The sequence below is a fragment of the Pezoporus wallicus genome, unplaced genomic scaffold (assembly GCF_028554395.1).
Source record: "Pezoporus wallicus isolate ANWC-B61680 ecotype Strahan unplaced genomic scaffold, APGP_CSIRO_Pwel_v1 contig_12728, whole genome shotgun sequence".
Classification (NCBI taxonomy): Eukaryota; Metazoa; Chordata; class Aves; order Psittaciformes; family Psittacidae; genus Pezoporus; species Pezoporus wallicus.
The window spans coordinates 623,328-650,212 of NW_026641132.1; the positions used below are offsets into that span (position 1 = coordinate 623,328).

General features: G+C 42.6%; 1 protein-coding gene across 4 annotated transcripts in view; it reads left to right on the top strand.

Annotated features, from left to right (window-relative positions):
- Positions 1-4,282: 4,282 nt before the first annotated feature.
- The window catches only part of SBNO1 (strawberry notch homolog 1), a 32,009-nt gene continuing 9,406 nt past the window's right edge, over positions 4,283-26,885 (top strand). The window contains exons 1-21 of one of the 4 annotated variants that reach the window (XM_057422047.1): positions 4,283-4,382; positions 5,119-5,395; positions 10,880-11,013; positions 11,671-11,775; positions 13,525-13,834; positions 15,044-15,088; positions 15,466-15,566; positions 16,485-16,581; positions 17,624-17,784; positions 18,797-18,930; positions 19,075-19,165; positions 20,075-20,236; positions 20,765-20,900; positions 20,978-21,083; positions 22,319-22,472; positions 23,675-23,857; positions 24,075-24,172; positions 24,807-24,958; positions 25,504-25,701; positions 25,992-26,162; positions 26,250-26,419. In XM_057422047.1, coding sequence (XP_057278030.1) covers positions 10,882-11,013; positions 11,671-11,775; positions 13,525-13,834; positions 15,044-15,088; positions 15,466-15,566; positions 16,485-16,581; positions 17,624-17,784; positions 18,797-18,930; positions 19,075-19,165; positions 20,075-20,236; positions 20,765-20,900; positions 20,978-21,083; positions 22,319-22,472; positions 23,675-23,857; positions 24,075-24,172; positions 24,807-24,958; positions 25,504-25,701; positions 25,992-26,162; positions 26,250-26,419 — 2,706 coding nt within the window. In that variant the 5' untranslated portion in view covers positions 4,283-4,382; positions 5,119-5,395; positions 10,880-10,881. Of the gene's footprint in view, positions 4,383-5,014; positions 5,396-10,879; positions 11,014-11,670; positions 11,776-13,524; positions 13,835-15,043; positions 15,089-15,465; positions 15,567-16,484; positions 16,582-17,623; positions 17,785-18,796; positions 18,931-19,074; positions 19,166-20,074; positions 20,237-20,764; positions 20,901-20,977; positions 21,084-22,318; positions 22,473-23,674; positions 23,858-24,074; positions 24,173-24,806; positions 24,959-25,503; positions 25,702-25,991; positions 26,163-26,249; positions 26,420-26,885 lie in introns of those variants that run through there. The other 3 variants (XM_057422045.1, XM_057422046.1, XM_057422048.1) reach the window with 3 other exon arrangements.

Here is a 26,885-nt window from a genome sequence, read left to right on the forward strand (position 1 = left end):
GAGTCCCGCCGGCCCCGGCGTCCCGCACCTCCCGGGAGGAGCCTCCGCGTCGCGGAGGTTCCCCGCGCCGCCCGGCCCCGACCCTAGCAGCGACAGCCCCTCCGCGCCCCGTTCAGTTCCGCGCCTCCGCGCACCTTTTGCCATGCCGGCGGCGGCACGGCCCGGCGCCCTGCGGCCCCCCGCAGCCGGGCTGCCCCGCCGGTCCCCGAGGAGCTCCCCCGCCGAAGCCAACCGCTCCGCAGGGAGACGCCGCTCTCCCCTCGGCAACCCCATTGGCTTAACCACGTAGCCTCGTGACATGCTTGGTGTTCCTTCTCGGCCAGTGGATGTCATTGTGAGGTCACCCCACAGGACCTCCTCGGGGTGCCATGTCAAGAACAACCATACTGAGCATCTGTGTATGAGGAGTCTCTTATCTGTGTTAGCATTTTAGGGCTTCTCTGACTACCTGTGTGTGCCCAGGAGATGGATCCGTGGCATTGAGCTGACCCAGGGGCTACTGCCACAGGGGAACCAGCTACTTTAGGATGGCAAAACAACTGAAAAGTAATTTTCCTTAATAAGAACACAAAAAGAGAAGAACCACTGTCAACTTCACCAAGGAATGCCCAGAAGGGACGGCCCTCGCAGCCAGAGAGCTGGAGGCTGCAGCTCCAGGGTTGGCAGCAGAAGCAGCCCCATGCTTCAGTCTGCCCTCTCCCCATGTCATGATAGCTCTCTGCTGAGACAGGCACTTTGGGAAAAGGAAAAAGAAACCCAGCTCTGCATTGTCGCTATAATTTATGATGCCTTTGTCTTTGCTAACAAGGCACATACAGTTTATGGGAAGGCAAGATGTTGTTTTTGTGAACAACATGAGGCTGACATCACCTGTGTATCATGTCAACGAACTTCCTCCCTCAGGGCAGGTACCCTGAGCTCTCCAAAAGAGTATCAGAGCCCTCAGGCAGACACTGGGCCTATTTTTCCACCCCAGTTCCCACTGTCCTTTTCACACAGTGTGGACGTGACTGGAAAAAAATCCTCATAAATTACTAACAATGGTTTCCTTCTTGCAGTAATCACAGAATCGTAGAATAGTTAGGGCTGGAAAGGACCTTAAGATCCTCTAGCTCCAACCCCCTGCCATGGGCAGGGACACCACACACTAAACCATGTCACCAAAGAGTCCATCCAGCCTGGCCTTAAACACTACCAGGAATGGAGCATTTACCACTTCTCCGGGCAACCCATTCCAGTGCCTCACCACCTTCATAGTAAAGAACTTCTCCCTTACATCTTAATATCTTATATTTTAATGGAGGAATGCTGTTCCTAATGTCATGGGAAAGCTCTAGAAGCACCTTTACTGTGGTTTTACTCAGCTTTTGGGGATATTTTTAATAGCCATTTTATAGACGTGCATTAAACAAAAGCAATGGGGTTTGCAGCACTGAGGTCGTGCGGGTCGCCGCTAGAGGGCAAAGCCAGCGAAGTAATTCCCTTCCCTGGAGCAACAAAGGAAACAACGTCAGCTCTAACATCAGCTCCAGCCGGCCTCTGCTACCAGCGCGTTGCGATCGCACCAGGAATGAACCAAACGGCTTCCCCCCTTTGGCTTGTTTCAGGGAGCTATGACCAAAAAGGCAGTACCAAGGGGAAGTTAAAATGTTATCATGCATAAACCCTGCCAAAAAAGGACGTGTCCGGCTGTAGCTGCTGGTCACCATGACTCAGGACTGGCTCCCATGCTCTGGAGATAGCGGCACGATTCCCACTGGCACAGGCTTTAAAACCCAGTGACCTAAATATTATCTCCCATAGTGCTGTAAGAGCAGCTCCAGAGGGCTCTGTGTTTTCATGTGGAAATGGGAAACTGGGGGGAAGGGAACGAATGAGCAAGTGCTGGTTTTGCTCAGAAAGCAAAGGAAATCTTCAGAGTAAATCCCTCCAGTCTAAATGAACACTTCACACCGTTAATATATATATATATATTATTTTTTAGAACTGGCTACCTTTGAATTCAAGAAAGTTCAATTTCTTTCAAATAGACCAACAAGCTGCTGGTTATGTATTCCCACCTGAGAGCAAGTTCTTGCTGTAGTTCTCCCACAGCTCCTGTTACATTTTCAATAAATCATAAACCATAGAATCACAGACTGGTTTAGGTTGGAAGGGACCTTAAAGCTCATCAGTTCCAACCCCCTGTCACGGGCAGGGACACCTTCCACTTGGAGCAGGTTGCTCCAAGCCCTGTCCAACCTGGCCTTGAACACTGCCAGGGATGGGGCAGCCACAGATACCACAATATTTACATAAATTTCTTATTAACAAGATGAAATCCTGACATTTTGCATTTCGGCCACTGTATCCCGCCATGAGAAAACACATAACACCCTAAGGGTAACAGTTGAGCATTAGGTTAGGCAACCTATAAAGTCATACAGTAAGATGGCAATAGGGGCTAACACTATTTCACAGATTATAAAATATAATTACATTCACAGTAGTGTCTAATGTTGATAAAAGGGAGCATCTCTGACTAAAACCATGGATCTCATCCACTGAGATCATTAGATTACACCTGAAGTCCTGTGGAAACAGCATCCTGCAGATAATGCTGCATTTCACACCAGTGGGAAGTGGTGTTGCCACTCACCTCTCCCTGTCGAGGATGGTCGTGAACTCTGCTCATAGGCCTGACAGGTTAACTCTTTTCAGCTCCAGGTATCAAAACCATCACTTTCTTGTCCCGATTGTATAGAGCTGCTTATGTGCCTTTAGCGTTAGCTATAGCACACACAGACTGTCCTTTATTGTGCCTCTATTTGAAGCACTAGAGGGTAATAACGAAGGTATCAGCCACCATTTGAATTGTTCTTCTCATCTCTGGACAGGCTTCTCTCATCTTCTAGCATCTAAAGCATCACTGATTAATCTGTATGACTTAAAGTCGGTTTAATTAACATTGCTTTGTCTTTAAATAGCTTAGCCTAAATCTGTCTAATCCATTATTGGTTATTTTAATCCTTTTTAGGTTTGCCTAACGAGAAAATAAGTAAACTTGCATAAAACTGAGCGAGCAGCACAGAGCGTTTTAAGCAGGTTTCATGAGCGCCTACACTTCCATTTGTGTGTGCTTCAATTTTATGCTAAAATTCTCACACGTTTTCATATTCTTACACACCTAGGAAAATATTTTAATGGAATAATGTCTTTTTCAGCAAGAATCCGTCAGCCTGAGGGCCGAACTGCTAAAACATCTCCCCAAATGTCAAAGCAAGTGTAAGCAGTCACTGGGTTTTCAGGCAGAATTAGCTCTTTGCGGCAGAAAACGTCGCTTTAGCCACTTTTAAGGTATTTGTGAGGGAAAACTCATGCGCCAGCGCACTGCACACGTGTGGCATTGCCAGGCTACTCAGCAGGGATGGCCCTCAGCACAGCACCGCTGTCACCCCTCGATCCCCTCAGGGAGCTGCTTCTGTGAGGGGGACACCGGCGAGCCGTGTGCCTACGAGGGAACGGGGGGTCTGTAGGCATCCCGCAGACGGGGAGGCACCGACCCCGCCGCAGAGCCAGAGCCCTGCAGTGCTTTCACAAGGACAGCGGCGCCCGCCACAGCGGCCTGGAACCAAGGGGGGGCCGCGTCCAGCGGCGGGAGCAGGCTCCGACACCATCCCTTACTCCTCAGGCGCCGGGGTCCGCCCGCCACTGCCGCGCGCCGCCTCAGGCGGATGGCGCAATGCGCATGCGCCACCTCTTGTTCCTTCCTTCCTTCCTTCCCCCCCCACCGCGCACAGACACAAGGCGCGTCATCACGATACCCCGAGAAGAGCGAGCTCTCGCGAGAGCGCCGCCTGTCGCGTCCTCGCGGCAGCCGCCATCTTGGAGGAGCCGGGGATCACGTGACCGCTCGCAGCCCCGTTCGCCTCCGCCTTCCCCTCCCCCACCCAACCGGGAACCGGGCCCAAGCCGCCAGCCTCGAGTCCGGTCCGCCGCCATCGGCCCCGAGGCAGCGCCCGCCCGCGGGGGACGTCGCGCTCTGAGGACGGTGGATACGCCGGGTGTCGGGGAGCTGTTGGGCAGGGAGGAACGAGGAGCGGCATGTCACGTGACGGGGTCGGGGGGAGCGTGCGCCACACTCCGGTGGCGGCGGCAGCGGCGGGGGGGGGGAGGAGGGGGGCGAGGGGGGAGAAACGGGGGGTGAAAGGAGGGGGGGGGGTTGGGCGCGAGACGGTGGCGGCGGCCACGTGATTGGGGGAGGCCAGCGTGGAGGGGCCGCGCATCACGTGGGGCGAAGCGCGCAAAGATGGCGGCCGTGAGTTAGAGAGCGGCGGGCGGCGGCGCCAGCGGCGGACACTTCTAGGAGCGGCCGCGGGAGGACCGGGAGCGACCGAGAGAGAGTGAGTGAGTGCTGCTCCGCCCTGCCGCTTGGCTGCGGGGCTGCTCGGCCGCCTCAGGCCGCTCCCTGCGCGGCGGGTTCCCTGCGGCGCCCCCGGGGGTTCTCTCTCCTCAGACGCCGCTGCGCACCGGGCCCCGCGGTGTGTGTGTGTGTGTGTGTGAGGGGGGTGCTGCGGGAAGGGGAAGCCGCCGTGTCGGCCGTGGGCTCCGCGTCTCTCTTGGCCCCTCACGCTGGGGCGGGCCGCACGGCCGCCCCCGCCGGGGGTCCCCGGTGGGCCCGGTGCGGCGCGGTGAGGCGGGGGAAGGAGCCGCTGGCCCGGCTGGGCCGTCGCTTGCTTGCGAGTCGGATAAACTTTGTGCCCGAGGCCGTGTGGGGAGCGGTGGGGCCGCCTGGGCGGGCAGCGGAGCCCCCTTGGCTGTGGGGAAGCGTTTCGGTAGCGGCTGGCGGCGCGGGGGTGGGGGGCGGCTGTGGGGCTGGGCTCGCTCCCCCGCCCTGCTCGGGTAAAATGGCATCGGGACGGCGGCGTCTCCCCGCCGGGTCCGCGGCGCTCGCCTTTGTGCGGGCTTTCAGCGGCGGGGGTAATTGTTAACGTTTGAAATGGAGCCGCTCTGGTGAAACGAGGCGGGGTGCGTGTGTGTGTGTGTGTGGGGGGGTGATTTATGGTGCTGGAGTGGCTCTAAAGGCTGCCGTGAGCCTCAACCCCATCGCCCTTCTCCGGGATCCCAGCGTTGTTAAAGGGATCTTTAAAGAAATGAAGGGTTGAAAACAAAAAGTCGCGCATGGGACACAATTACGCAGCCAATTCTCGCCCAACCCGGAAGTTTATGTCGGTAACACGTGTTGGTGGGGAAGGTGGCGAGGCCGGGAACCGGGACCCTCCCGCTGCCTTCCCGCGGGGCTGGCGCGCCCGGCCGGAGCCCCGCAGCTCCCGGTGGGGCTGAAAGCCGCAGCGACAGACCCGGCCTCAAAGTCCAGTGATTCTTAACGAGCGCACCTCAAACAGAGGTTGCTAGGGTGAGTAATTGTTTAACATAAAAATGCCCTTACAGTCTGAAGGGGAAGAGGCCTTGTGGGGTTTCTGTCTGTCTTTTTATCGGTTGTTCCATTGTTATTTTTAGCTGAGCAGGTTCCACACTGTCTTTGGGGGTATAAATTACAACTCTTGGACTTTCTAGCAGGTATTCGTAGGCTGGTTTTAGATGTTTGATATCTGCTAAAGATCAGGCCAATCGTTTAAATGCTTAAAAAGGTTGAATTGATGAATTAGATAACTTCAGATTGTATTGTTTATTCAAGCTAATAATTCTTTTAATTACCTTTTTTTTTCCCCATTACTTGCTCCTTGCTCTGGAGTTAAGAACTCAGTGATGCACTGATTGGCTTTATAGAGTGTGTAGGTTGCTTCTGTATTAAAATTAATTAAATGCATGCATGAATGTTTTGCAAGCTTTTTTGCCCCCCTTAAATTGAAAAGCCATAGTTGATGATGTAAAGCAAATAATTTGCTAGGGCAGAAGTGGTGTAACAGCATGACATTTGAACTGGTTTCCTAGATCTTACTGGTGTGATATGTTACTTCTGAATGCCATTATAGTCTTTAAAATGCGGGCAGTTTGTCTTGTTATCCAGACAAATTCTTTGATGTCAGAACTGAACAACAGCTATTTGAGAAGCTATTGAAATGGGCAGCAAGTATGGTTAATGTGTTTCTTGTTCCTCGAGATACACCTAGAAGTGACTCCCGGGCCAAAATCGAGGGAGGGTAAAAGTGCTCAGATACCGCTGCTGCCTCTTCTGGGTTTTATTTCATAAAAGCCTTCACTATAGCATAAATTTTGACCTCCAGCCATTTAGTCTGAAGGCTGATTTTTAGCCAAATCATTACATTTCACATTTTAAAAGCTTCTCAGTTTCCCATTTTCAGTCTGTATATCCTGACCGCTGTGAATTTCATAGACTAGTTGTAAGAGAGCTTTGAGGCAGAGCTGAGTCCTGCAGCATCCTGAACGACCTCGTGTCCTTACACGCGATGACTTCAGAGAGGTGGCCAGCGTGTGCAAAACTGTTGTGTGTTTTACAGGGTTTTGTGTATCAAAAGTAAACTTTGTACATTCAAATGCCATGTTAACTATTAGGCTTGAGGGTAAGGCCTGTAAGGATGGGTGAGTTCAGTCATTAGTGCCTTACTCTATGGTTGGATGGTGACTTGGAAAGGACCAGAAGGGAATGGGTTGGCTTTTTTCCTATTTTATTGTTTCCTAGGTTGCCTTCTGGAGCCAAAAGCTGCAAGATGAGCAGAACCCATCTGGATATCCAGAGAATCCTGTTGTGTGGGATTAGGGGTTAGCAGCCCTTACACCTCTGTTGTGAGAGGCTGTGAATGTAGATGGGGAATTTTTTAGGTTAATAGTAGCTTGTGGTTCAGGCAGAAAGCTGGTGGGGTCATACCTGTCTTTTCTCTACAACTTCAGTATTTGTGTGGTATTTTAAGTGGCTTCCAGTGTAGTTCAAGTGACATGTATCCCTCAGAAAGCCAGTGGGAAAACCCCTCCCAGTAAAAGGAGAAACAGGAATTGCCAAACTGCATTGGTCCCATTTAAACCCACATTTGCATGTTGGGTGTGCCACAGAGGCCAGATGTCCAAAGGGTTTGGAAATAGCTGTGCCTGGTTGATTGTGATTGATTTGAGCTAAGCTGTGATGTTAGAGTTGATGATGAGTTTTAGATAAGCACATTAGGTATACAGTGTTACAACATGTAACTCTCACCCCTACAAAGCAAAAGCTTTTTCATTGTTTAGGATTCTGCCATTATTTTCCTTGGGGGAAATGGAGGGTGGGTTGCTTAGCATGTGCTTTAGAATCCCTTTTTGTTTTGTTTTTTCCTTCTTTGTACCAAAGCTAAAATGGAGGGAGGGAGAGAGTCAGGTTGGCATGGATACATGACATACTATTAAACATGGCATTTTGGTTTTGTGTCTTTAAATCAGAAGCTATTTACATAACGTGCAGTGGTAGCAAAGCTGTCTTTATCAAAGTTTTAGGCTATATTCTGCAGCAGAAGAGCACCTTATAGAAATGCTTGATGCATTGTGATAGCCCTTCTTGAAATGGCAGCAGTTTATATGATTGATACAAAAGAAACTGAAATATTGCTACTGCTGGAATTCTAGAAATATATATTTTTTGTTAGCTGTATCTAACAGGTCGAATCTTGCTCAGTGACATTGGGCAGCCCGACTAAACATAGACAACCTTATCTGCAAGATTCTGCATGCTCACAACAGTCCTTGGATTGGTGAAATGCTTAGGGAACAGCTTGTAATATTCACAACTTTTTTATAAGTAATTTCTTTGGAGATTTTAAAGATGTGGCAAACAGGTCCTTATATAGTATTGCCAAAGCTGAGCTGCAGAGCTTGATAAAGTCGCTTTCACTTGTGTTAACTGAGGAGCCTCCTACCTTGTAAGATTATGGAGCTGTTTCAGCTTGATAACGCTTTAGGCTTGACTAGCATATGTCACAAAAAATAAACTGACCTATCACAGTGCAGCTTTGCCTGTATTTACTTATTTCTCCGCATTGAATTTCCTTACTGCATGAAAATTGGGGATAGGCAGCTGTGGGGCTTGGAAGTTCCACAAAGCCTAAAATTGGTATGAAGTATTCAGTGACTTATAATGTAAAAATTCTAGAAGTCCCGAATTCCTTTTGTTCCAGTTTCAAACAATGCAGCTTTGTTCCTAGTGTACAGAAACAAAATAAGTGAAACTAGTCAAACTTCCATTGTCCAGACTGTCTGACACAAATAAACTATTGCTGCTGTTCTACTTGCTTTTTACTGGATTGTTAACAATTGCTAAGCTTTAAGACTGTTAAATTTGGGGTTAGTGTGAGAGATGCAGCTGGGGGATTTCTCACGTGAAGAGAGCCATGCTAGGAAAGGGATGCTTCTAAGCTGAAGATAGTAATTCTGGAATTGTAGGAATTCCTACACTAATTTCTATCACTCAGTACCTCATGAAAGCTGAAATGAGCAATTAAATTATTACTGCTACAAATACTTTTTTTCTGAGCTTGGTGAAACAATCTCAGGCTATCCGTGGCGGTTTTAAAGATTAAAAACATGGAGTTCAGTATTATCATAGCGATGTTAAACTTGAAACACAGTTGTTGGGTTGTGGCACTGTTTTAGGTTGGTTAGGGAGGATGTGTTTTTGTGTGCTGTTGGTGTGGTTTTTTTCTAGCCTTGGTTTTGTTTTGAGTCTCAACTTCATAGGAAAGCCTTCACATATTGCAAGGGTAGGCTAGAAGTTAGCTTGAGTAATTTTTTTTGGTGCTAGCTCTCTTTTAAGTAAGCGCCCCAAATTTGTCTTTCCATGCCTTTATTCAGTAGAGCCGCTTATCTCTCAACCAAGTTTTAATCATATCTTCTCTTAGAGCTGGTGTCATCAAAACTACATACAGACTAAAACACTTCGTAACTGGCATTTTTTCCCTGGTACATTTGGACAGGCTTGTTTATTTGACCATGTAGAGCAAAGGTGTTGCACTGTATGGAAGAGCGCTCATGCCCCCTTCCCAAATGGACACTGTAGGGTTGTGAACATGAAGTGTTTTGGAGCTGCTGTTTTGAAGGGGTAACCTGTCTTAATTCACCTTTTGTGGACAAATTAATCTGAATGCTCTGAAGTTCCTAACACCAAATGTACTGATGAGCTAAAACTCCATCTGCAGTCTTAATCTTTCTAAACTCACCTGTTCCTAATCAGCAAACAATGCTGTAAGCTTCTAAACTTAGCTATGAGCCTTGCTGTTAATATTTCAGTCTGAAAATTAAGGATTTATCCTACAGAATTAATATATATGTGAGATCCCCTTGTTTTGAGATGAGGCACTTAATCCTTCTGCAAGGTAGAGCTGACAGTCTGTTCTTACTCATTTTTTATGACCCATTCAAGGTTCTAGGAGATAGACTAGTGGGAGGTGACATGCTTTGAAGGAGCTGCCATGTTAATTAAATCTGCTAGATGTCTTTATTTCTTAATATCTTCTGTGTCTGATAAATTGGCAGAATGGTCTGGTTTGTAATTACGTGATCACCTCAAATGCCTTTAAAAAAGTAGAATCTAGTTTTGACACAGCAAGCGGTGTTCAGTGGGATTGCGTGTGGCCAGTAGCAGTCCCACCAGTTACTGCTTGTTGCTTCGCTATTCTTCTGGGTAGTGCAATCTTTTGATGCTTCAAAATACATCTTTCCCTTGTCTCAGTACCTTACATCCACTGCTACAGTTGTGGTGCCACCATTTTGGTATTAGTCCACTGAAAGAAAGTTTCTCCCTATTATTGCACAGACTAAAACTAGGAAGAATAAGAATTATGTGCCTGAGGCTTAACTTAGCACATTTGGCAGAACAGGTAATTCTTGTAATGAATTATGTGTGTGACCAAGCAGCTGAATGTGGCTTAGCTGTACATGTAAAGGAGGACAAGCAAGTGAATGCTGATTTGGAGCCTGTGAGTGAGTGTATCTAAAGTGCCAATAAATATTTTTGTCCTCTTGCCTCCTCTAGAATAGGTGTTCATCTTTGTTACGTTTTGGTGTTTTGTTACCAGTGGATGTTACAGGGGGTGTAGAGGAGAAGGGAAATAAATCTCTATTGAGGTATAGAATATGTAAGCAACAGCTCAAGTTATGTGGTCTCATGTAATTTTTGTCTTGGTACTAACACAAATGGACTTCCTTCTCAAGGAAGCAAAATATGTTCTGTCTTAATCTGAAAACAGAGTATTTGGCTTTTTTAACAAGGTTTTACACTGTCTAGAATAGCTTTTGAAGTTAATTTTGCTCGTCCTACACATAAAGGAGTCTGTGACCTGACGTTAGTGTCCTATTTAATATGTAGTTAACATACTACAATAATGGAACATTGGTTCTTTCCACTATGCAAAACAAAATTTCTCATATGAATGAATTACTACCTAATGTAATGGCAAGCAAGAAAGAAAAGCTTTCCTTATAAGCTTTTTTATCACTAACTTGTTGTTACAAGATAAACTAAATGAGTTTTAATTGTGCTTCCCTCGTGCAGTGTGTTTCACTGACAAAGACTCTGGCATTAGCATAATACAGTCTCATCGTTTCTGCCTCTTGTAGTTCTTGTAAGGCTCAAAAGCGTGGTGCAGCAAAGACCAGAAAAGGTTTATTTTTTCTTTTTAAGTTTATGGGTATGATAGCATCTTCTGCAGTAAACTGCTTAATTCTTCCTGCTTCTGAATATGGTGGGTATATTGAAAAGATTTAAAAAACAAAGTAGAGGGAAAATCTCCAAATGAACAAAAGAGCCAGAACAAATCTGGAAAGTGAAACTGCATGTACAGGAGAGCACATCGTGTACGCCCTTAAATGCAGGAAGGGGAACCTCAATTGTGAGTATGTGTGTGTGCACAAAGTCAGAACGAAATGTAACTGGTATTTGTGGTTCTAATTCTTTTAGAGATGGTGGAGCCAGGACAAGATCTGTTGCTTGCTGCTTTGAGTGAGAGTGGAATCAGTCCAAATGACCTGTTTGATATCGACTCTCCGGACATGGTTCTTGCAACTCCAGCACCAACTCCAGCTGTTCAGCAGGTTAAAACAAGAACATAGGTGTTAGCTATAGGACCGAAGAGCTTCTACCTGATATACTGAGGGGGGCTGGAGGGATATCCATGGCAAATAGTTAATGAATGTGGAGTTTTCATAAACTTCTTGCTTCATAGTACTGAGGTTGGGAAATGACTTGTTAATTAATTTTAAACTTTTATAAGAAAAAAGCAATCTAAAGTGCACTGTTTACGTCAGTATAAACATAAATATACTTAACTTCTCAGCCTTAAAGGGTGGCCTGCTGTCATGTAGCCATGGAGAACTCTAACATCACTGGAGTCTAACTGCTCTCTTATGAAATGTGTGAAAAAAGTGTAATACAATACAGTGTTTAAGCTCCATGACAGCACTCGGTTATTTCATAATTGACTGTTTCAGCCACAGAGTGGGAGCAGCAGTACGCTTAACAGTGATATTACAAAACTAATTACATTTTTACAGCAGTTAACTAACAAAGTGTTGTACGTTTAACTTCTCTGGATGGGAATTTGACCTCTTGCTGATCTTTATTTTCAGTGAAGCCTTTGTTAATGGGCACAGTTGAGAACTTCCCTGTTCTGTGGGTGGATATTTACTCTTAAGTTTTTTTTTCCCTGCTAATATTAAAGTTTCCTGATGCTTACTTTCTTTCCTCTGCAGTCAGTGCCACTTAGTGCTTTAGAACTAGGCTTGGAGACTGAGGCCACAGCTGCTGTGAAGCAAGAACCAGAGACTGTATCGACTCCAGCCTTATTAAATGTTCGGGTAAGGACTGGTACTTCAAGGTTTTACATGTGTTATTGTGGTGGGTTAACCTTGGTGGGACGTCAGGTGCTCTTTCGCTCCCCCGTCCTCAGCTGGATGGAGGAAAAATGATGCAAGACTTGTGGGCTGAGGTAAGGACAGGGAGATCAGCAGTTAGTGTCGCAGCCAAAACAGACTTGACTTGGGAAAATCAAATTCATTGCCAGTTATCACTGGAGTAGGATAATGAGAGCCTTGTCTGTGCTGCTGCTTGCTCCTCATGCTCATTCCCTGCTGCAGCAGCTCCTTCACAAACTTTTCCAACATGGATCATTCTCCCAGACTGCAGTTCTCCACAAACTGCCTCACTGTGGGCCCTTCCCATGGCGCACAGTCCTTCAGGAACAGACTGTTCCAATGTGGGTCCCTCCATTTCCTGCCAGAAAACCTGCCCCTCTCCATAAGGTCATGATGTGCCTGAAGGATGTGCATCTGCTCTGGCATGGGGCCCTCCATGAGCTGCAGGTGGACAGCCTGGAGCACCTCCTTTTCTCCTTCCTCATTGACGGTGGAGCCTGCAGTTTTCTTGCATACTCTCACTCTTCTCCCAGTTGTTGATTGCACTGTGGTTCTTCCTCCCTTCTTAAATATGCGCTGTGGCTTAGACCCAGCTGATAACTGAGCACCACGCAGCCGCTCACTCACAACCCCCCTTCTTCCTTCTGGGCAGGGTGGGGAGGAGAACCAAAAGAATGTAAATCCCATGGGTTGAGATGACAGTTTAATAACTAAAGAGCTATATACTACTATTACTAATAATAATAAGTGAAATAACATGGGGATAGAATATAAAACTAAGAGAGAAAAGTCAAAAAACCCAATAAACACAAGTGATGCACAATACAATTGCTCAGCACCCACCGATGTCTGGCCTGAGCAGCAATCGGTCCCTTCTGGGTAACTCCCCCCAGTTTCTATACCAAGCATGACAAGCTATGGTATGAAATACCCCTCTGGCTAGTTTGGGTGAGGTCGCTGTTCCCTCTTGGCTTCTTCCTGCACCTCCTCACTGGTAGGGCATGAGAGATTGAAAAGTCCTTGATGGGGATAAGCACTGCTCAGCAACAACTAAAAGATGGGTGTCTTATCAGCATGTTCTCACACTAAAGCCAAAACACTGTACTAGCTATGATGGGTTCAGCCTTGACCAGCTGTGGGTTCATCTTACAGAAGGCTGGAACTGGCTCTATTGGATGTGGGGGAGGCTTCTGGCATCTTCTCACAGAAGCCACCCCTGCAACCTAACCTTGCCACATAAACCCAATACAGTGTATTAGTAAAATGTAATGAGAGAGGTGGGACTGTAAAGTGGCAGTTAGCCATCATCTCAATTCTGCTTGTACTGAGACTGTGAAAGCTTAGCAATTGTGCAGATAGTGTATGTATTTGAAACTCTCAGCATAGGGTCCCTGTACCTGCAGTAGTCATGTCTTGTACCTAGACAATGAATCCTTCATCCTATTTTATATTTCCTTTAAAATGTGCTAAATGTGCAAAACCACGTATGGCAGTGTATTGATAGACACTTCTTGCTCAAACTGTTGCACCACAAGATAATTACTCGTAACATCTTCAGCATGTTATGTGAAGACATTTCTTATTACAAGTGTTTTAAAAACTGGTGACTTCTTGTCCCCTAGATGAAGGGCTACTAAAGTCTGCTCTTTTTCACTGTCTTCTGAAAATTTCCCTGTTGTTTTTTGTTGCTAGCAACCACCATCCACCACAACCTTTGTGCTGAATCAAATAAATCAGCTTCCAACTTTGGGGACTACGCTAGTGATGACAAAAACAACACCTGTTACAACTACAAGGCAGACTATCACTGTAGCAAAAATCATTCAGACCAGCACAACTACTCGTCCCTCGGTTGCAGCACCAGCAGTTCGCAATGCCTTGACCACTGCACCTTCAAAGGACCAGATTCAGCTGAAAGATCTGCTAAAGAACAATAGTCTTAATGAACTCATGAAGTTGAAGCCACCTCCTAATATTGCCCAGCCAGTAGCAACTGCAGCAAGTGAGTTTTTCTTTTAACTCATATTTTTTTAGACAAACAGTGAAATAACAGAATGTGAAGGTCTTTGCACATCTTGTATTTTCATTGAGGAGTAGAATATCACAGTAAAATTAAATGATCCAGAAAACCTGATAAATTCTGTTCTAACTGGAATACTGTTAGCATTCAGGGCGAAGTAATACAGAAAGGCTTTTAAAAATAACTAAGCTCTTGATTTACTGTAAGGAATGAGGAAGATTTACATTTTTAGACTGCAGTTGGCAAATTGGTAAAATTAATTTGTGAACATTACTGAAGTTGATGTAGCTATCTTGAGTCTACATCACTTTCTGTTCTACTGGATAGTTGCTGTGGAACTATGACAAATTAGTACTTTTTTCCACTCTCTCCAAGATATACTGATCTTATAGGCGGGATTGGAAGTAACCTATTTTTCCATATGCAGATAGAGCATGCAGTAGATGAAGCTGTCTGTTAGGGCTGAAACAAAAAGAAGGATGTGCCTCCATTGCATGATTGGCAAAATTGAGACCCCAACTGAAGCTGGGGTGGGGGGTGAAGGAGTGAGGAAGAGGAGGGGGAGAAGGTTTTATAGGGCTGACTTCCCCCTTGCTGCTTAATGAAAACTCCCAGGAGCAATAAGTAGTAGGTAACAGCACAGTAGCTGTTGTAGTGGCACAGCTGCAGAAAGTAGTTGAATCTGTAGCTTCTGTATTAAGTGAAAAGGAGGCGTGCAACTTCTAGAACTGCATTTCTATTCTTTGTGTCCTTGTGTTTCTGGATCTTTCTTTGTGGTTACAAAACCCCAAATGCATGTAGAAATTTCAAGGGCAGATGAGCTCTTGGAAGGCACCATGGTCTTTTCACATAATTCAGGCAGCAGGAGTTCTAGATTGTAAAATTTTAAGAAGTTAAATCATGCAGCTTCTTTGAGGGGAACTTTATTTGTGCAGTTGTCTTAATTGTTTGTTAGGGACAGTTATGCTAAGTTTATTACATGCATTGACTCTCAGTGTGATGGAAATTTGACAGCTGCTCTCAATGTTTTACATCTACCCTTGTGTAAATTGTTTCAGTTCTGTATAAGCCCTGTTGCCAGATGCTTCCAAATGTGACAGAGGACTGGAAAGTTAATAAATTGTCTTCCTGAAAGATCCTGCTATAAACTTTAAACAACTGAGTCCAAAGTGTTGACTTTTTGTTTTACAGATATAACTGTAGTTTGTCCTGAGGTGGTAAATGCCACTCGATCAGGTAATCTCATTTCTGTTGAAACACTGGACTTTCTGGTTTGTTATGAAACTTCGAAGGCTCACAAGATGGAGTATTTCTAAGTGTTTTGTATAGATTTGGTCAAAGTCAGAATTATTTCAGTATTGAAACTAACACAACTGGTCCCAATGTCGCTGTTGGATGCAGTGGTATTGCATGGGAAGCTTCTTCAGTCAAAGAAACAGGATTTATCTCCTTGCCGAGATACTTTTTAATCTGGACAAAAATAGTAGCACACTGATGCTTTAAGAACACAATAGATGTTTTAAATTCCTCTTACTGTTTATTAATAGAGAAGAATGTGAATTGGAGTCAATGTTTGGAGGCAGTTCCTATAAAACGCAGCTTTTCTTTTGTAGCTGATCTAAGCAATGGTGCCGTGAAGAAGGAGGCTTCCACAAAAGAGGTAGCAAGAATATGGATAAATGATATTAAAATGAGAAGTTTTTCCCCTACTATGGTAAGTAGTACAAATAGTTAATTTGCCAAATGTATATTTTACTGACCACAACCCCCTATGACTAATTTTGGTAGTTACTCATATCTGCCTTTTCTGTGGTGAAGTTGCTGAGTGCATCTGTTTGTTCATAAGGTAAGTTTCTCCACTGGATGAATACTTGGCTAAATGATTAAAACTAACAGCTGTGTAGAGCTGACTATCTGTATAATAAATGACAATTCCAAGAAATTACTGTCCTTAACAGGACCTCATTTTGTGGATAAAAGGTGTGCTCAATGCAAGCTGATAAGCCTATCACTTTGTGGTTTAAGACATTCTCTTTTAAAATATCCCTATTCATGTAACTAGAAATGAGGAAGTCAGAAGACTTTCTCTAGCATGGCTGACCTGGTCAGTTTAAGATGTAATTTGAGCATAAATACTTTAAAATACAAACTTATTGATCAAGGTGATAATATGAAATGGATAACACTCAGATTTCAGAGAGGATTGGATAGAACTGTGGTTATTGTAACTATTCCCTGAAGTTGTGAAGTTGCGTAATGAATGTAGAATGGGAGCACTTGAAAGTTGGGTTTTGGCCATTAACTATTGGTGTTTTCAAGGCAGTTTTCTTTAAGTCAGTTCGGATTTAATATGCTGTAAGAAGTGTTTCTTTTCACTCTGCTTATGTGAGTTTGGAATACTTTCCTCTCCTTGTAAAGGAAAGGAAGTTCTCTGCCTGTGTGTCTTCAGAGGGTTGTTCAGAGTGTAGTATCTGCAGTTGGGTCTGTAGTTTTCCCAGCTGCTCACTGGTTCACAAAGTACGTGTGTTAAAACATTCAAGTGCAAGTTTGTGCTCATTTCATATGTTAATTCCCAGAATATAGAGTATGAGCCATGTGCTGTTTGACTAATGCAGGTATTTCTCTGTTGTAGAAAGTGCCAGCAGTAAAAGAAGAGGAGGAACCCGAGGAAGAAGATGAAGAAGAAATGGGCCATGCAGAAACTTACGCTGAGTATATGCCAATAAAACGTACGACCTCATGGTTTTTTACGTCAAAAGGCTGAAATGTTTTGTGAGCTAATTTGTTGCTAACTCTTCTGTAGTTACTAGCACCAAAAACCAGATAGATCAATATCTGAATGAAATGAAAATGACCTGAATTTGTTGTGGGTTTTCCTAGATTTTTATAGTGCTTTGTTTTGGAAGGAATACAGATTTCTTTAATAGAAAAAAAAGTGTTCTTTAGCGTATCTTGGAGCAGTACTTGTTTCAGAAACATGACTTGTGAGCTCTTTCTTTACCTATGTGAAGATGGTTTGTGCCTCAGCAGAGGAAATTTTGCAAAGGGATTAAGTGGTCACTTAAGAATCTAGTTTGAGTTTTCTGGTGTAACACCACCCTAAGCACATTCTTCCTGCATTGTTCCTGACTGACTTTAGAGCTGTTTAAACAAAAAAGTGAATATTTTACTGCTGTTAATGGCCATCTCTTTATTTTTCCTCCTCTTTTATTGTAATCAGTGACAAAAAGCTGTTATCTTGTTTCCTGGGTACATGGCTGACCTACAGTAAAAACCAGGCAAAAAACTTTGCATGGAGTTTGTAGCTAAATGGTTAATTTTTATTGTCACTGGTGAGCTCTGTCAGCAATTAAACCATGTCTGGTCTAAATCTTTTCTCATACCGCTTAAAGCCAGCGCCATATACATAGTGTGAAGAATATTGCTTTTGTGATTCTGGCATCTTGAGGCTGCCTCTGGCCTTTTCAGAAGGCAAGGTTCAGACCATTTCTTCTCAAATATGTCACATACACAAATACTTTAATTTTCTGTTAACTGAATTTTACCTGATTTCATAAAACTTGGAGGAAGGTGGTGAAAGTAGAAACAAATTTAAGATAGCAGTTCTTCAGATTCAGGTTTGAGAACTCCTCTATGTGATGCAGCTTAACTGTTGACAAACTGTTGCACCAAAATATGGTGGTTATTGCCTTTGCAACAGACAGTTGTAATTTGTTTTGGTAAATATAATACCAGTTTTCATCTTCTCCCTTCTTTCCTCTTTTCAACCAGTAAAAATTGGTCTACGTCACCCTGACCCAGTAGTGGAAACCAGCTCGTTATCCAGCGTAACTCCTCCCGATGTGTGGTACCAGACATCAATCTCAGAAGAAACAATTGATAGTGGCTGGTTGTCAGCTCTGCAGCTTGAAGCAATCACTTACGCAGCCCAGGTATGGGAGACATTTGTACAGCTTAAAAGCTAACATAGAATTTAAGAAGAAAAACTGTTCTCTGACAAGTGCAGCTATGTCAGTTTTATAAGGAGATAAAGTAAGAAGAGCTTAAAGGTTTGAGTTGTATTAGAAGGCATCAGGTAAGCTTCAGATAAATGTGAGGCAATACACCTAGAAAAGCTTTGTCTAAGCCACTTCCATGATGCTGATCTCAGACTGCCTTAAAATTCAGGAAGGACCTCTTAGTCGTTACTTTTATTTCTCTGAAATAACTTAATGGCTGCAGTAGCAGCAGGTTAGGAAAGTCAACACTGGTATCACTGGGATGGGCATGGAGAACAAGATTGGGTGTTACTTTACTGCTGTGTTAAACTTCAGTGGGCCCGCATGAGAAGTTGTGCTTGCAGCACTGTGTCTGGGAGGAAGGTGGTGAAGTTAGAAGACAGCTAAAATGGTCACAGGAGGGAATAAGTCACCTCATGAGAAGACACTAATGAGGCTGGGGCACTTTGATCTAGAGAGGAAAAAAATTAAGAGGCATGAAATCTAGTTTTATATAACCAAGAAGGCAGTGGAATCCCACAGAACAAGAACAGCAGAACTTGGGGAAACTGCTAGGAAATTGATTTTAAAATTGATAGAAGAATACATCTTTATCATAGGCAGTGGATGTCTGGGTTTTGGTGCCACAAAAGGCTGTGGAGGGGCATATGAGTAGGTTAAAAAAAGGCACTCAGTGTAGTAGTAGACACTAAAAGAATTACAGATGTATACAGCAATTTTACAGCAGTTGTAGGTGCTAAGGGGAATAATGGATCACATAAAGCAGTCCATAAGCTCATACGCTCTCCCGAGATAAAATCCCTTCTTTCTGCTGTCAGGAGGCTCTTGGCTGGGTGGACCACTGGTCTCATCCAATAGGATGTTTCTATTGTTTGCCTATTTCTGACAATCCACAGTGATGCGTTCTGGAGAATGGGTACAAGTTTTTTGTTCTTTTCTCCTACAGCAACATGAAACATTCCTGCCCAATGGAGACAGAGCTGGATTCTTGATAGGTGATGGTGCTGGTGTAGGAAAAGGAAGGACCATAGCTGGAATAATCTATGAAAATTACTTGTTAGGCAGAAAAAGAGCAGTCTGGTAAGTGTGTCAGGATTTGTCAGAGCAGACGCTGTAGTGACTGTAGTACTTAAATTCAGTGTAATCTGACTTCTGACATGTAGCAAGTGCTTTCTGAACAACTGCTGTAACTTACAGAATACACGCTTTGTTTTCTATCTTCAGGTTTAGCGTGTCAAATGATCTGAAATACGATGCTGAAAGAGATTTGAGAGATATTGGAGCAAAAAACATATTGGTTCATTCATTAAACAAGGTGTGGAAACTTTTTACTATGTACAGTTGAGGCAAAACTTTAGGTACGCTTGTGTGACGAGTTGTGCATGTTGACTGTTCTAAGAGCAAGAATGTACTAATTTCAATACATTTGCTGTGTAGGTCTTGTTTGACAGGCTTTAATCTTGTGAAGAACCAAACAGTGCTTGAAGTTAATCATGTAAATAGGCCCTATTGTAGGATTAAGTCTTAGCATGTGTTTTCTAAAATACTGTTGAAGCCACTGTTGCTATTACTAGTATTTTCTGAAATATTCTTTAAATCTTTAGACTATGTAGCATTTGCATTTTTTCCTTTCTGTCTCCCAGCACACATTTTATATGTACTACATTTTGTGTGTAATACTTGAATAATAGGCTTCCTCGGTAACTTATTAAAGCAGCAGTGGCATGTGCAGTTATTTTTGGGGACTCTTCTCAGGATTAGCCACTTAAACTGTGAAGCGTGATTACTGGTTGAATTTACTGAACTTAAAGTTTGGTTTAAGTTAACACTTTTGCTTTGTGAAGTCTTAATTTCTAAAATACTAAAAAGCTTTATAAATAGTCATTTATGGTAGTAGCTATAAATACACTTGACCTATTAGCTCTGAAGCATGCATTGAAACTAAAATCTTAATTGTATTTAAGGACACCATGTAGTCAAAGAATGTGGCTGTTAATCTTTTTGAGGCCTCAGATCTAGTCTTCCATAAGTACGTATTTAAGTAAAGCCCTACATAACCCATTAACCACATCACCATATGCCAGCCAAGCCATCATCATGATGTAGGGATACAAGTGGTTCAAAGTGTGCACACCTTTCTGTTAAGACCACCAGCATCCTTAATCACGTAGTAGGCAGGATCCCTTCTGAATAATTCCTGTTATTTCTTATCTTTTTATTGCAGTTCAAGTATGGGAAAATTTCTTCCAAACATAATGGAAGTGTGAAGAAAGGGGTCATCTTTGCTACCTACTCTTCTCTTATTGGTGAAAGTCAGTCTGGTGGTAAATACAAAACCAGATTAAAGCAGCTTCTGCACTGGTGCGGTGAAGACTTTGATGGAGTCGTATCCTTTATCTGGAGTTCAGTTGATTGTAACCAAATTGCTTTTTAAGCTCCCATCCCTAAAGATACTCTTATACTTTTATTTGCTGGTATTTTTAAGTGGTATTCTTTGTTCCTGACAGTAATTGATCGTGTGCACGCTCTGACATTAGACTTGAAGCTTTACAAACCTTGTGCCAAATCTGCTACCATCGTATTTTTGCCATGCAACTCTGATCCAAGAGTGAAGCTTCTGCTTTCTCTATAAAGAGCACATAAAATACAAGTGTGATATTTAAGAACTTTAAGCTTAGACTGAAATTTTCTCCAGTGAGCTCTTGTAATTCTGAGTATTGACCACATCTTAAAGAACTCAGGTGTTGGTAATTATGCTCTTAAGTACTTCCTAGCTAAATATTTTTCCCAAGGCATTTAGTGAAAAATATGACCAACATCTTTCTGAGTTTATCATTTACTGCTGCCACCTCCTGTGATTACCATATTTCTGGTTTAGCTGTGGGACCAAGTGTTTTCCTTAATTACAGTTCAGATTGTATTCGATGAGTGTCATAAAGCAAAGAATCTGTGTCCTGTTGGTTCCTCCAAACCAACAAAAACAGGTCTGGCTGTATTGGAACTTCAGAATAAACTTCCGAAAGCCAGGGTTGTTTATGCCAGTGCCACAGGTATGTACTACTTGGTTTGCATTTAATGTCTCTGTATGCTTTTAATGGCACCGGTACTGAGTGTGTTCTTCTTCTAGGTGCATCTGAGCCAAGAAACATGGCATATATGAACCGTCTTGGAATATGGGGTGAAGGAACTCCTTTTAGGGAATTCAGTGATTTTATTCAGGCTGTTGAAAGAAGGTAATGTTTCAAAGAGCTATAGCAAGAACACATATGGTTGACTATGCTTTCCAGTTTCTTTGTCTTCACTCACTCCTAGTCCTCTACAAACTTGTCCTGTCACGTAATAACTTTGCATTTCTGCTAGATTTAGAAGCTAGAATCAATTTATGTTATGTAGTGAAAAATGGGGTGTTTCTCAAGCACTTAGAAAAGTTTGAGATCTTTAGAGGCTTGCTGGGAAAATAGCCCTCTTAAAATGTGGGTGTTATACCGTGAATCACGTTGTATGTACTGAGTATGCTCAGTTGATGTTTCACTATATGCGGAAGCCCTCTAATGCTTATGCATTCAGCTTAGGCAGTTGAACAGGAAGAAGTCTTGCTCTTATGTTTTCTGGCATAAGAACTTAGTTCAGGAAGATTATGCATGCTGTTGCAAGGTGCTTTGTATTTCAGAGCTTATTAAAAGAACTAAATGTGAGAGGGCAATAGAAAATGCAGCTGCTACATTCTTTTGTAGGTGAGCATCTTAATATATTGTGTTTTGCCTACTTAAAAAGAACTTTAAACGCTTCAGAATGCTGCAGTAGAGCTTAGTATGCATCTTCTTGTGTAGCATCTACATGGTGCATGACTTTTCTAGGCTGTGCAAGTGTAGTCTCCACTTCATTACTGAGCACGTATTAAATGAGCAATAATGAAAATACAGGCCCAAGCTTGTAAGTTAGCTCTGCAGTTGACTTTGTGCTCTCAAGGTACTGCTGAAGGTGTGTTGCTGTTGAAGAGGATTTAAGTTACCTACTAGCTTAATTATTTTCATACCACCATAAATTTGAATAACCTAATACAGTTTATTATTTTAAGTCTTCACTGGAGTTTATAAAATTGTAATGCCAGATTTTGTTACATATATATATTTGGACCAACAAAACTATGCAATTGCAGTTTAAGGTACTGTCTCCTAATGCATGCTGGGGGAAAAGTAACTACTGAGTATTTATACTTCTTGGGATACACTTAATAATCACAGGGCAGGGATATAGTTTTACGTGAAGGCTAAATTTCAAGTCTCCCTGACTGGATGTGTTTAACAAAGCAGTACTAATGATTTTGGAACATGTTCCTTCACATTTGTAAGCATGCTGTTTTCTTCTAAAGCACTTCAGTAATTTTGGTTTGTGGTTTTGTTTTGTTTTTTTTAAATCCTTGCTCTTGACAATTCTAATATTGACTTAATTTATTCCTTTATTTTAGAGGTGTCGGTGCCATGGAAATAGTTGCTATGGATATGAAGCTGAGAGGAATGTACATAGCAAGACAGTTGAGTTTTTCAGGTGTAACTTTCAAAATTGATGAAGTTCTGCTTTCACAGGAATATGTTAAAATGTACAATAAATCTGTGAAACTGGTAAGCATGCTCTTTTGAATTTGCTTTCTGTATCGAGTTCTGAGAGGTTGAAGTTACTTGGTTTAAACTTGATTGCTCCTGAAACAGCCTTTTGTGAGATAGGCATGGCATCTTCTTGTCTCAGTGTAAAGGTTTCTCCATTCAAGACTTGGCAAAAGCTGTTAATTCTTGTCCTGAGTTATGAAAGCTGCATCTTCCAGTATCTACCAAATCCACTGCCTTCTAGTAGTACTTCAGAGTTTGGTCATTGCAGCCTAAGATAAGGCTGCTCGCATATTAGTTGTATTTTTGTGCTACAGTCCTCCCCCCTTTATGCAACTGAGCTGAGAACAAGCTGCAAAAGGTTAGACAGGCTGTATGCTCTTCTTCATTGCAGTGGTATGGTGGAATGGTGCTTGTAGTTAAACAGTGCAGGGTGATGGTTTTAATCACGTGGCAGATCAAATCTAAAGCATTGAAGCTTTGATTCCCTTTTAATGTTTGCTCACCTGCAGGTTATGTTTTCATGTTGTTCTTTAATAGTTTTACCCATATGCTAAGCAGAATGTCTTTCTCTGGAGTGCACATTCATAGACATAGAATAAAAATAATTATTCCTTGGACAAAGCTTAAAATAAGCAGGGTCTTTACCTGCTTAAGAGGTGCTTAAGCATAACTTAATTCATGTTGTATGGCTACCAGAATAAAACTTTATCTTTGACAGGTATATAACAGCTTTAAAACAGCACGTTCTTATGGATGTTGTTTAGAAGAATTGCTAAGCTTGTGTCCAAGGCTTACTTTACCTAATCTGGAAACAATTGCTATAACACAGTGTTGTAGAAACGAAGGCAGTGGGGTTTTTCTCTTCTTGGGCTCTTGCTTCATGCTTAATTATGGGCACTGTTCTTTGCTTCCTTAACTGGAATGTATTCATGGAGAAACTGGATAATTAGAAAATACTGTGTATGTTTGCAGTGTTAGCAATGTAAATGTGTCTGCTTTTCATTATGAGAGTAATTATCTTCTGAATCTACTAAGCTTAGCTATGTTTTTTGTGAGCTATGTTTTTTGTGAGCTTTGTTTGATGTATTCTGAGTTTCCTTGTCTTTCAGTCCCATAGCATTGTAACTTTAAACTCCTGTCTTTATTTGGCTATTGAACAGTGGACCTGTGTAGCCTTGAAATGTGACATGCAAAGCCATTAACATTTTCTTCCTCAGTGGGTCAGTGCTAGAGAGAGGTTTCAGCAAGCAGCCGACCTTATTGATGCAGAACAACGAATGAAGAAGTCCATGTGGGGTCAGTTTTGGTCAGCTCACCAGAGGTTCTTCAAGTACCTTTGCATAGCATCTAAAGTAAAGAGGGTGGTGCAGCTGGCTCGGGAAGAAATCAAGAATGGGAAGGTAAGTTGATCAAGGCCTATATTTAAATACCTTTGTTAAATGTAAAGCTGTTGGGTTTTTGTTTTTAATAAAGTATCTTCAGACACAGTAGTAGACAGAGTAGCATGGTTTTGTACTCTGTGGTATTGAAGCTATTTAGTGAGCAGAAATTCAAGCAAAAATAAACTTACAAGTGAGTGATCTTATTAACAATGTCTTGTGTTCACTTGTCCTTCAGTGTGTTGTTATTGGCCTGCAGTCAACAGGAGAAGCAAGAACATTAGAAGCTTTGGAGGAAGGTGGTGGTGAACTGAATGACTTTGTTTCTACAGCAAAGTAAGCCTGAAGTCTTAGAACTGTTCTTTACAAAACTAATCTTAATCCAGTTTAGTGTTTGTCCTTTCATGTATAAAACATGCATCAGTGCACAGAAACTTGGGGGTACCTTTAGTACTGAAGTTCTTAAGCTGCTGTACATAGATCTGACAGTATTGCTCAAGTGGAACCATTGGTTAGTTCCTGGTTCTGCTGACATTCTGAAACGGTGTTCTCAGGTGTAAAAAGCTGGTCCTGTTCTCAAACTGGGAGGAGGGGAAGGCTTGCCAAGTGTACACTGCAAAATGAGTTAGTCATGTCTTTCCTCTTCTATCAGATGAGCCAGATCCAATCCTGAGACCACCTTGCTGAATCTGTCATCTAAACTTGAAGCAATAAAAAAATGGCAGTAGCAATACCACTTGATACCAAAAGCTTATTCAGCAAGCTATAAGTAACAGTGCTGTAGAATAAATGTCTCCTACTTTTAAGGTGACAGAGACAGCAATAGGGGTGATAATTGTACAGCTTCCTTGTGTAATAGCATTCACAAGGAATAATTCTTCAGAGAAGCCACGCAAGCTGTGACATTTTACTGGTTTCTACTTTAAGTAAATGCAAATTTGACTGAAGGGTCCTTTTTTTCCTTACACAGAGGAGTATTCCAGTCTCTTATTGAAAAGCACTTTCCAGCTCCTGACAGGAAGAAGCTGTTTAGCTTGTTGGGAATTGACTTGACTGCTCAAAGTAATAACAATTCACCCAGAGACAGCCCTTGTAAGGAGAACAAAATAAAGAAACGGAAAGGTAATGCTTAAGTTCCTACACTAATGCCAGAAAATAGCAATTTTAGAGCTGCCCAAGAGTGAACTCTGGGAAAAATATGGGAGTGCAAATATGGGTATAATCATTCATGAAAGAGCATGTATTGCAAGTCTGCTACAAGAAACTTCCATTAATAGATTGTTTTAAACCTCTCTGAAGCATTATAACCTGTAAATTCTGGTTACTTCTTTGCTCAGAATTGGGTTGATCTAGTATGGGACTTTGTCCCCAAATGACTTGCATGTGTCAGACCGCTTTCTGATGAAGTTACACAAATGTTCGCTTTCTTTGAGGCTTCCTAAAGGAATGCCCGAACCACCTCCCTTCCCAAACTGATGTATGTTCTTACTGAAAAGTAGGTGATAATAAAAAGAGAGGTCTTAAATCTTAGATTCTTTGAAACATTTCTGGTTTCAGAAGGTGAATATTTTTCTAGTGTGTTTGCAGTGTTGGTAAAACAAGTCTCAAAAATAAGCTAAAAGGTCTAAACTAACTGAACTTTTCTTCTGGGGTGACGATGGAATTAGGTGAAGAAATAAGCAGAGAAGCAAAAAAAGCTCGCAAAACAGGTGGCCTTGCAGGTAGCAGCTCTGATGAGAGTGAGAGTGAGTCTGATGCTTCGGACAATGAAGAAAGTGACAATGAGAGCTCCAGGTTTTTGAGTTCTGGAGATGATGATGACTTCAACCCGTTCAGAGATGAATCCAGTGAAGATGATGAAGATGGTAAGACAGTTTTAAGTGTCTCATCAAGCAAGTAGCTGTACTTGCAGATAGTAAGCATAAAATCTTGCCTAACCATTTCAGTGAGCCGAAACGAAGTGCTTGATAAGCATGTAGTTTAAGTCTAATGAGACTGGAATTGGTACTAGAATGGTGATTTGCATCTTTTGTAAGTGGATTTTACACACTGGAGTTCTGACTTCTGTAATGAGAATGGGCTTTTTCAAAGGAAAGGATGATTTTTTTTTCCTGTAAAGGTTCAACTTCTTAAAAATAACTTTATTTAACTTTAGATCCCTGGTTAATTAGAAAAGAGCATAAAAAGAATAAAGACAAGAAAAAGAAGAAAAGCATAGACCCAGATTCTATTCAAAGTGCCTTACTAGCTTCCGGTCTCGGATCAAAACGACCTAGCTGTTTCACTTCCACTGTTGGTACCACCACCTCTAGTACCAACACGTCAGGTAAGAATAAGTTTCTCTGACATTGATTCTCTTAGCAGTTAGGCAGTGACATTTCTAACTGTTAAAGAGTCTCTCTTAAAATTCCAGCCAACAGTAACACAAACAGCAGCTTTGTAACAAGTCAGGATGCTGTCGAAAGGGCTCAGCAAATGAAAAAAGAACTGCTTGATAAACTGGAAAAGCTGGCTGAAGATCTTCCACCAAACACACTGGATGAGCTTATAGATGAACTGGGTGGTCCTGAAAACGTTGCTGAGGTAGGCTGGTGTTCACATGCAGAAAAACTTGGTGTTTTGCTTTCTACAGCCAGGCATACGTTATTTGGCTGCAGTAAATCCTCCTTCAAGGTTTCATGTGTGCTACATATCTATTAAAGAGAACTTGTTTATCAGTTTTAGTAATCTCAGGGGACTAGGTATAGGTTGCTTCGAATGCATCTGAAGTAAAGAGAAACTTGAAGATTGTATTAGAATACAGAGAAGAGCTCTGAAGAGGTTAACAGGTTATTTCTGAGAGTGACAGTTTCTACTTGGGTAAATCATACTAGCTGCTTTGCTTTAGAGTAGTGTATATCTCTAGTTGTAGCCAGTTTGAAGCTGATGTTTATAACATAGAAGGCAGCTTTAGTTCATCTTCCTAGGCAATGAAGATTAAGAACCTGTATAATAAAACTGTGTTAGGAAAAGCCTTATGAATTACTATCTTTCTCAATGACTTTAGAAA